Source organism: Dipteris shenzhenensis, chromosome 27 (assembly GCF_047967505.1).
Source record: "Dipteris shenzhenensis isolate YYH24624 ecotype China chromosome 27, Dip_SZ_1.0, whole genome shotgun sequence".
NCBI lineage: Eukaryota > Viridiplantae > Streptophyta > Polypodiopsida > Gleicheniales > Dipteridaceae > Dipteris > Dipteris shenzhenensis.
This window is the reverse complement of record NC_141622.1, coordinates 35,085,147-35,095,940: the sequence shown is the minus strand read 5'-3', so window position 1 is coordinate 35,095,940 and position 10,794 is coordinate 35,085,147. Positions and strand designations below refer to the sequence as shown.

General features: G+C 41.6%; 1 protein-coding gene across 2 annotated transcripts; it reads left to right on the top strand.

Annotated features, from left to right (window-relative positions):
* Positions 1-2,091: 2,091 nt before the first annotated feature.
* Positions 2,092-5,786, top strand: LOC147884210 (uncharacterized). 2 transcript variants are annotated; one of them, XM_087398597.1, is made up of 4 exons: positions 2,092-4,037; positions 4,269-4,451; positions 4,568-4,633; positions 4,766-5,786. In XM_087398597.1, the coding sequence occupies exons 1-4, from the start codon at positions 2,234-2,236 to the stop codon at positions 5,677-5,679; spliced, it is 2,967 nt and encodes a 988-aa protein (XP_087254723.1). In that variant the 5' UTR covers positions 2,092-2,233; the 3' UTR covers positions 5,680-5,786. The 2 variants fall into 2 exon arrangements, with proteins under 2 accessions (XP_087254723.1, XP_087254722.1); XM_087398596.1 differs by having other exon boundaries at positions 4,257-4,451.
* Positions 5,787-10,794: the final 5,008 nt, after the last annotated feature.

Sequence of the window (10,794 nt, the reverse complement as noted above, 5' to 3'; positions counted from 1 at the left end):
ACCTCCCATCAGATTGAGTTCTTTGACACATATTACAGTTGCACTACCTTCTTTGAAGAGGAAAATGTCAAAGAAGAGGGTAGTGAGCAAAATGTTGAAGATGAGGGTAGTGAGTCCAAGGGTGATGATTCTAGCTTAGGTGATGATGAGGATGAAAGCTCTACATCCGATGACTTATGCCAAGAAGAAATCCACATAAAGAATAAGGGTGATCGATTGTCAACTAGAGTCAAGGAGATTCCACTCATCGTACGAGAAGGCCCGCAACAGCAAGAAGTTATAGTACAGCACGTCGTGGGAAAAGGTAAGGCTAAAGAGGTGGACGCACTTCCGTTGAAATTAAAAGTGAGGAAGGCACCCTTGATCTTGGGTAAAGGACATGCAAGTAGATCAAGCAAGGAAGCCTTACCCAAAGAAGGTATGGACGAGGCAAAGCATAACCAGGAGGAGTTACTAAGAGGCATAGATGGTTCTTCAACCATGACCTTACAGACTCCAGAGCAGCCTACAAGTCAGGAATCTAGTAGCCAAGATCCTACTCACCAAGAACTTGGTCATGAGACTCTAGAGCAGCCTACTAGATAGGATGATACTAGCCAGGACCTTACTATCGAGACTCCAGTCTTAGAGCAGCCTATTAGTCAGGGACTGGTAGTCAAGGGTGCATTGAGGACATTGGTACTGTCTTAGAGTAGCCTATTAGTCAAGACCCTGGTAGTCAAGGGCGTGGCATTGAGGACATTGGTACTGAGGAACATGATGGTTGACGGCTTTGTAATCACAAGCTTTGAATTTCTATGTAAAGCGAATATCTAATAAAAAGTTAACTACTTTTTTGATTTCTTTACTCTCATTATTGTGTATAAGATTGTTTATGAGATCCATTTTATACTTAATGGTGTATTTTAAACTTTATGTCAATGTATTTTTATAGTTAAAGGTGTTTTTTAATACCAAGTGAGGTGTATATGTACACCACTCACATATAAAAGGATTTATGTACACTACCTTTCTAAGGGGTTTATGTACACCACCTTTCTAAAAGAAATGGTCATAAAGGTGTGTGTACACCACTTATACATAAAGGTGTTTATTTACACTACTTTTCTAAGAGAATTGGTCATCTATTAATGTTCTTAGGTGATAGTAGCTCAATTCACAAGAAGTTATGAAGATGTTTATGTAGACCACCTTTGTAAGAGATTTGGTTATGCATTGATGTTCTTAGTACTTAATCACCAAATCTTAAAACGGAGTTGTGAAATTTAGTTCAAAAAACAACATTACTAGTATATTCAAAATTTTTGGACTATTTTTTAGTCCATTTCTCAAATTGGACTTTACACAAGTCCAAAAATTTTGAATAGTATGTTTTAGATGGAGGAAGGTTTTTAGAGCCCGGTCACATGAGATCTGTTATACCTATGAAATCATAGACAATGGAGGTTGCACCTCTATTTGTAGAGGTTATGGATCAGCAAGAGTTCAAGCCACATGCCTAGAGAGAGATGCAAGATCAGAAGTCTTGTTGGGACACACTTGTCTAGGCTCCCCTCAAATGGATGCAGGAGAGGTGGACACATTGGTCTAGATTTGTGTAGAGAGAGGCGTTTGGAGATATAGGAGGAGAATGGAGGGGGGTTTTCGGCCCTTCCAAACTTAGCTATTCTTGAGCATAGTACACTCCACCTAAGCATAGTACACGTTGCTATTCCAACTAGCGGCATCTTAGTTACATGTGGCTTGAAAATGAACCACTGAACGACTATTTTCCCTCAGTTTAGCGTTGCATGTGGCCGCTCTCTTACTACTACCATTAAACATCCAAACCTCCATTTGCTAGGTGGGTGGAGTCCAAGGTAAAGAAGGTACATGTGAATTTGCATACGGAAGGCACCTCTGCTTACCCCTGTGCAGATCCAACAATAGATTGCTCGAGTCGATTGCTCCCTATCTCCGTGCATGTGGCCGCGCTGTTACACTAATTCACAAGGCTACGTCTCTCGAGTCTCCGGGACGCGTATACTGAATATTGAAGGGACAAATTGGGAGTCCATGTCAACGTAGACCAACTCCTATTCTGTTGAAGTCGTCGTCTCGTTTCTTTCTCTTTCCGTCCTCATCATCTACGCGTAGCGATGAACCTGCCAGAATCATTTGTTCTACGCCTTCCTCCCTCACACCCACAAGATCCAGCTGCCTCCAACATTCGCAGCTGCATCTACGCTTCGCAATGGACCAGCCAGAATCCTTTTGTAGCTCTACAGCTCACTCCCCCGCGTCCGACGTTCATCGTCGCTTCTGTCTTGCTTTGCAGCAAACTTGCCAGCGGATTCAAGCCATAATCGCAGATCCCCTCCAAGTAATTCTCCACCGTAGCAAGTGCTGCAGCCTGGCTAAAGCATATGACCTAGGGGTTCGGGAAGTACAAGAGCAGATACACAAGGCACTCACCAATTGCCCTACTCCCGCCCCATCTCAAAATTTGGCACCCTCTTTAGAAGCCCTACATCATACGATGGTGGATGGAGAGAAGTTCATTAGTGATTGCATGAGAGGGAGTCACTGGCTCAAGAAAGCGCTTACTTTGGCTTTGAGCACCGAGGCAGTTGACGTCCATTTCCACGACTTGCTTTGGAGCGTTTCTGTTGTTGGTGCGGCTGTTCGGCGGATTTTGGGAACTACAGATGACGAGCTCTTGCAAGGATTAGAGGTGTCACAGGTGGATGCTAATAGCATAACTCGTGACATCTATTGCTTGCTAAACGGCGCAATGTCTGAGACATCCGGAGACGAGGACCTGGCCCTGGTGCTGAGTGCCTTGGAGGACCTCAAAGCCACGCGGGGATCTAGTAAGGTTGATCGCTTTACCAACTTTATATTTGATAGATTGTCAAACAGGCCTCAAGAGCGTATTTCAGGGGAGAAATTGCCACCACATCTTTGGGTAGATCGGCAAGAATTTCAGATTCTTGACTCTCTTGGTTGTGGAGGGTACGCTGCGGTTTACAAGGTCGAATGGCTAGGAGAGAAATTTGCAATGAAGGAATTCTCTTGTGTAGGTAGCGCTTGTGGTGGGACCGAGGTCTTTGAAAGGGAAGCGGCCATTCAGGCAAGTTTGCAACACCCAAACGTTGTGCAACTCATTTGCTGCACAGAAACTGCTGATGGCTACAACTGCGGTCTTGTAATGGAGCTGATGCAGCGAGATCTTGGGTCCTTGATAGCCAAGAGAGTGAAAAACGGTACTGTACCACCCTTCTCCCTTCCAATAACAGTGGATATCATGCTCCAAATTGCCAAAGGAATGGAGTACCTGCACAGCAAGCACATAATGCACCGAGACCTTAAGTCCTTCAACGTTTTAGTGAGCTCTCAAGAGCCATCTAGTCTAGACGGGGATGGTCGGGTACGTGCTAAGATATCGGATTTTGGAATGTCCAAGGCCAAGTATATGAGCTCGAAGTATACGACGATGCACGCTGGCACAACATATTGGAGGGCGCCAGAGGTTTTTGAAAGCAAGGCAGAGGAGGAGATGGAGAGTGAACCGAATACAAAGTATACCAAAAAGGCTGATGTTTATAGCTTTGCAATGGTCTGCTATGAAATTCTCACAGGGAAAATTCCTTTCAAGGATATAGTCCCGGCCTCAAAGCTTCACAAGAAGTTAATTGATGGTGTACGACCCAAGTTGCCTTCAAGCTGTCCGCAAATCTTGGCTAGCTACATCGCAAAATGTTGGCATGCAGATGCGTCCAGGAGACCTCCTTTTGCAGAGATTTGTCGAACACTGCGGCATCTAAAGGGCGTTCTTTTAACTTTTGCTGATCCTATGCTGTCTCTTACCCCATCCGATCCCCTTGTAGAGAAGCTTGTGGAGCTCATGGACGCTGATATGAACATTCCAATAGACATGTCCTGCTACAATATAGTGGAAATGAACGTGGACATGGAAGAGAACGAAGGTGCAGGGGACGATCTTAACATGCCTCAAATGCAAGCGGGAGAATCGTCCATCCACGTTCGAAAACTGTGTACGTGATCTATGCATGGTTTCTGTCTCACTGCTAGTCCGTTTCAGCTCAGATCAATGTTTGATGCTGTAGGAAGCTTGAATCTCGTCGGATTATAGGAAAAAGGTCCCCACGTCTTGTTATGCTCATTGGGTTCTTTTACTCCCATCTTTGTCCTGGGTCTATTCTTTTCTGCACCGATGATGCTTTGCCCGAGTCCTTAGTACTTACTGGTTGCAGCCTTCCTCGCAGTTGAGCATGAAAGCCCATTTGTGAAGGCTGAGGAGGAAAGTTTCACACGCGTGAAGGTTAAGGGAAAACGTACTATGTTGCGCTTATTGCAGAAGCTACTGATTTGCAAGGACAGGGCAGACAAATCAGAGCAAGACACATTACAGCCAGCCATCCGCTCCCTCAAGCAGATCCAGCAACCAGGTATTCGTCCACCTGAATCAACCTTCAAAATGAACACGTGAAAAAAGTCACTGGGATAGAAGACTGTGTGCTTGGAAGCCTTATGTTGCATTATAACATACCCTGGCGTCATACAGGTCGTGCAGGGGAACTTGAAGCGAATCCAACAGGAGACGTTATTTTTGAGGTTGCTAAAGAAATTGGTAAGTAATACTAAGGAGGATCAACCACAGATGTGAACTCTTGATGTGACGATAGATCTATTTGTGTTCTTCCGCTCTAATTTATGTACACGTTGGAGCTTACTTCGAGACTTGAGTGTTTCTTTGTTACAGACGTCAAGACGTTTACATTCGTTGAGTTATGTGCCGCCACTAAACTATTCAGCGAGCGTTTAGGGAGGGGTGGATATGGAGCCGTGTTTTGGGGAAAGTTTCTAGACGGTCAAGAAGTGGCAGTGAAGCGTCTTTTCAATATAAACACCAACCAAGGGGAGGGAGTTGTTGTGCCAGAGTTGAAGACTGTGGGGCTTCTTCGTCATAGCAACCTGGTGCCGCTCCGTGGGTGGTGCTTGGAGAAGGGGGAGCTATTACTGGTTTACGATTTTATGCCCAAGGGTAGCTTGGAGCAATACGTGTACGGAGAAAATATGCTAGAGTGGGAGAAGAGGTACAAGATCGTGTGTGGGTTGGCAGCAGCATTACATTATCTACATCACGAGTGCGGCGACGTGCAGGTGGTGCACCGAGACGTGAAACCGAGCAATGTATTATTGGATGCGGAGCTGAATGCGCGGTTGGGAGACTTCGGACTAGCAAAGCTTGTGGAAGAGCAACAAGAGGAGTGTGGAGGAGGTGCAAGCAGCGGGGTGGTGGGAACGATGGGGTATTTGGACCCGCAATACATTTTGACGGGGGAGTTGGGCACTCATTCTGATGTATACAGTTTTGGGGTGGTGGTTCTAGAGGTGGCCTGTGGAAGGAGAGTGATCGATCGACAAAAGCCGAAAGCGCAACGTGCTCTCATTCCGTGGTTGAACAAGCAAGAGAAACTTGGCCTTCTCATGAACGCAGCCGACCCGAAGCTTCAAGGTGCCTTTCACCAGGGACAGATGAGACAATTGCTTCACATAGGCCTCATGTGCACTCAGTTTGAGTCCCGACACCGCCTCTCCATGGAAGAGGTGATCCGAGTCCTATCGGAGAAAGCTAAACATCCTGTAAGGAAAGAACATATGGGCTTCCTGTAAGGAAAGAACATATTTTTTAGCAACATAAATCTATACTTCTATACTACAATCAAACTTAATTGATCCATTGGGAAAAATAATATCATTCAATGGAGCAGCACATCAACTTAGGGGGTTTGGGAGTTTGCCCACCCACATTCGAATTCCTCGAAAAGTGCTTTGCTACCTTCAATGTAGGCCACATGTAGTGGGTCCTATGTGTGTGAGTGAGAGAGAGAGAGAGAGAGAGAGAGAGAGAGAGAGCACACACACATTTTCAAATTGAATGGCGTATGGCAGGTGACCAGGTGACCTGAAGACACTGAAGTGTATGTTCAATATAAGCAAAGGGGGTAACTCAAAGTCTCCTTGCTTGTACTGCAACAAACCATCACATGTCTTAGATTCTAAATGGTGGAAAATATCACCCAACATAGATAAAGTAGATAAAAAATTCAAAAGTAGTTCTTGAGATTCCATTATGCGCAATGTTCACATTTGTATATTGCATGCATCATGTATAATCATTGAGAAACTAGTTTCGTTACTTGGAGCAAGAATGATCAACATTTGCAAAAGCGGTAAAGAGTTTTGGAAAGGCAATGAAAGAGGCTTGGACAACATGTAAAATAACTCACTACATGGTAAGAACAATATCTTGTTTTTGTGCATGCATTTTTTTAAAGCAAACAATATTATTTGTATGTATTTCTAATGCACACTTCCCTATGTATCAAAACAACATATAATCTATTATCGTGCCTTCCTTTCTTTGTAAAAAAATATGGATGCCTTGCAATTTGGTCCACATGGGGAATGGAGAAATCATACTACATGGTACGGAATGTATTGTTTAGACATACACAACATTTTGGAGGAAAACAAAAAGCCAATAGTTTGAAAGAAGTCATTCAGTGGTTCTATCGAGACATACTATAAAGGCTTCAAGCCAGGAGAAAGTCAATACATCACACGTTAAGCTAGCTTTTAGATTGGCTCAAAAGGAAAGAAGAAGGTATATTTTGGAGAACTCAAATGCAGCAAAGAGACATGCTCAATGGAGGCACTCAAAGAAATTTGTAAACCACAAGTGGGTAGATAGAAGCTAAGTGCTAAATCTATTTCCTCAATAGTTCTCCTTTTATGTAATAGAAAAATGTTTGCAATGAACAATGACTTGGCTCTTTCATGCATAAGGAGATAGCACTTATTGTGTCATTGTATGCAACCATTTAAATATTTGAAATGTAATACATATATTTCTATTTCAAAATGTACATCGTTTTTGTCACAAATACACAAACATAACTAAGACATTCTTAAATGATCTGTTCTCACAATTCAACTCTACTTCCATCTTGTAAAATATACAATGATATAGGCTATTTAACAAATGGTTTGCCAACTTTAATTGGAATCCTTCTTGTAACTTTGATTGGAGACTTTTTTTTCTTCAGCTGAGGAGCTATGGAGCTCTTCTCATCTTGTGCAAGAGTTGTTCTCATCGCAATTTGTTCTTCATGTGTTTTTTCAGGAAGGGCTACCAAAGGAGGCTCTCAATTATGTATGAGCTTATGCTTTCCATAACCCTCCAAGCTGAGGGGATTCTTTACACCACAACATAGTGCCCAGGCAGTATATGTCGAAAAGTAACCAGCTCTTGAGACTTGCTTTCCAACATAACACCCAAATATAATTAAAGCAGACCGCTTCTCCATCGGAATGATCTTATTTGTTTGCCATGATATAGGATGACCATGCAAAACATTTGACAAACACTTGAAAAAATATGTAATAGCAGCTTCATTTTTACTAAGCAATTTGTGAAAAATCAATATCTTTGCAGTAGACAGGTCTTTAATATAATGTGAAAGGGTTGATAGTTTACCAAGCCCAGGAATTTACTTCCAGTTGCCCTTAGGAGGAATGTGTCGTCTTCAATGAGCAACTGCCATCTGCAAAACACACTCAGATTAAAAAACAGACCATTAAATTGCATATCTAAACTCAAAGTTCAAGAAAGCCTCAATATTTTCATCTTTTTGCAGCGCATCATCCTTAAACAAGGAGATAGCCATCTCCTCCTTCTCCCAGAGCTCTGACTTATATCCAAGCTTGCTGTGAGGTTCATTCATGCTTGCATTTCTTGGAATATTGTCTCGTCCACATCTTCATACATTTGGGCTTGCTCAAAACATATGGACAATTCTTCTGAAGGATTGAACTTGTTCTCCTGCTCTAACAAAGGATCATTGTCGTCAATCTTGACTTCCTTGTCGACCCTACAAGACTGAGCAATAAGGGTGATTGCATAATCCTCTCTCAAATTGAGGAGGCACTGTATGTGATACAACAGGACATACTCTTTGACCTCAATGTTGAAAGAGGTCAGATTTTTTAGCCTCAAAGTTATCCACTGGAATAGCATCTCTTAGTGTTTGATTTTTTTAAGCCAATAGATCCAATATTGCAAGTACAAGATCCTCCTCTTTTGGGTCGATATTCTCTTCTACATGTTGTATATCAGACTTTTCTTTTATTTCCTCTTCCTCATCACTATCCTTTTCCTCCTCAACTGGGCCATCAGCATAGTGTATGTACATTGCAAATGCAAGTGACTCTTTGAGTATCCTGCAATTTCCCTTGTGTATAGTGCAGATTCCCTTATTGCAATCTTCAAAACTGTCAAAAAGTTTGTGCATTTGATACTTGATCCTGTTATTTTTTTGTGCATTTGATGCCTGAGCCTGTCATTTTGAGCATCATCCTTAATATGTACAAAGGTTTTGTTGTTTACAACTTTAGCTCCTTTGACTATTAGCTTCTTGAAAGACCCATACTACTCTCTAAGAAAATCCTTGTGCTACGCCAGAAGAGAATGCAAATCCATCTCCTTATTGAACATATCATGTAGTATTTGTGATAATGCATTTGACATTCAAAAAGTCAAAAAAGTCAAAAAGCTCCTTATGTAAAAAGTCAAAAAGCTGAAGTTGAGGTGAATTCTTTTCCTCCTTCTCCTTTCTCTTAACATCTTCCTGTCCACCTTTGTCTAAACCCTTCTCATTGGGCTTTCTTCTCTTGATTGCATAATACACAATCAAGTTTGAGTCTTGCACAGAATGTAGCTAAAGTAAACAGAAGGACTCAAAAAGCAATTCGCACCAGGAGATTCCTCCTCCCTTATAGCATAAGCTGATAAGTCAATGGCCCTTTTGAATGGTTTTGTTGCATCACCTGCACAAACACACATAAGGGTTTGGTTCCCCTCTTTGAATATTTGCACATAAATGCAATACAAACAATTTTCTTCTTATGTACTACCCTAAAATCGTGTTTCTAGGCAAAAGAAATTTGTCTATGGAGAACTCAGGGGGGTCACTCATCATATGTAACCCTATCACGTGAGTTCAACAGAAGGATATTTTTTATTTCTAAAATTTATAGAAATAAATATACATAAGGGAATATTTAAAATAGTTTTGAAAAAAATATACAGATTTGTATAGAAAAGGGGTACATTTTATTAATGAAAAATTTACAGATAAGGAATTTTAGAAATAGGCCTTGAATGCACGTGGTATAGAGGGTTTATACATAGTGACCCCCCCCCCCCCCGAGATGGAGAAACATATTTGTGGAAATAAAATCAAACCTCAGCACACATTGGATGAAGCATATGCATGGGATTAGGTGCAAGAATAATAGCTTTTGCCCATAAACATGATATAGGGTCTTTTCCAGCTAACATACTCTCAAATCGCATTTTCAAGAAAACACCCTGGTCTCAAAGTAACAAGAACTGCTGAGGCTCCAAAGAAAACATGAGTTCCAAAAAAATTCAAATAATTCTAAAAAGAAAATGGTCTTGGATCATGCAAACGATGAAGCAAATGCCTAGGATCTGGTGCAGTACTTTCCCATTAACTCAATATCCATGTTTTTCTTTCAACAATACACTGGAATTGAGTTTTTACTAAGGTGAATATAAATACCTGGATTTTTTGTCTCCATGGCTACTTCTTTGACTTGTTTATGTCTCTTCCACAGGTGTAGGTAGGCGAGGATGATGGTGGGAGAAAAGCCAAGGCTAATGTGTTGTCCACATGCAGATGAGGAAGAAGATAAGGCTATAGTGTTGGAGAAAAGTGAAGAAGATCAAAACAGTTGCAAGGATGGAGAAAACTAAAGATAAGAGGAGATTTCACAAATATCTATGCAAGTCACATTAGTCTTGTTAGCCACACATGCCAAAAACGGTCTTCCAGGTACTAGTGAATTAAGCATGTAATGATTGCTTGCACCTCTATTTCGAGACCAAGCTGCCACTAAGTAGAGTTAACCTCCCCTTTTCATCTCCATCTCGAGTTTCAATGGAGTTAGAGCTGTAGTGGGTGTGTGTGAGAGCTGGAGCTGTAGTGGGTCTGTGTGATGGAGCGGTGAGGTTGGATAGCACAAGATAGTAGGGAGGAAGACCTGAACCATCACTTGGACCATATAGGTAAGAAATATGTCACCCATCAAGCTCATATTATCTTCATATCTATAAGGGAGTCTTTTTGGTAAAATGTCATTTCTCTAAGCTTGTTCTCAAAGAGGTTCTATCATGTGTTTTTGTTTAGCACAACTCATCTGCATTCTAGAGATTGATGCACAGAAACTTGCTCTAAAATGCAATTTTGCCAATTTCTCCAAATCTGTTGCTCCAAATCATGTTTTTAAGCAAATTGGTGCACGAATAGCATGTTTTTTCCATAAATGCATTATGGGGTCTTTTTTTTGCTAAGATACACTCAAATCACATTTTTAGGAAATAATCCTGGCCTCTAAGCAACAAGGACTAGTCTCCAAGGAAAACTGAGGTCCAGACAAGATAATTCTGAGAAGAAAATGTGGACTTGGATCATGCATAGGATCTGTTGCAGTGTTATGCCCACAAACACAGATCAAGAAAACACTACGGTGCACAAATATAGCAGATTCCAAAGTGGCATATATAAATACCTGGATTTTTTCTCTCCATGGCTACTTCATGACTTGTATATGGCTCTTGCACAGGTGCAAGTAGGCGGGGATGATGTTGTCCAGTTGAGGATGTGGTGTTGGAGAAAAGCGAAGAATATCAATAATTTTGGA

Excerpts from the sequence above, each read along its gene's own strand:
- LOC147884210 (XM_087398596.1), top strand. The coding sequence starts at position 2,234 with ATGGACCAGCCAGAATCCTTTTGTAGCTCTACAGCTCACTCCCCCGCG. Across the intron at positions 4,038-4,256 it reads CATCCACGTTCGAAAACTGT|CCTTCCTCGCAGTTGAGCAT; the intron begins GTACGTGATCTA and ends TACTGGTTGCAG. Across the intron at positions 4,634-4,765 it reads TGAGGTTGCTAAAGAAATTG|ACGTCAAGACGTTTACATTC; the intron begins GTAAGTAATACT and ends TCTTTGTTACAG.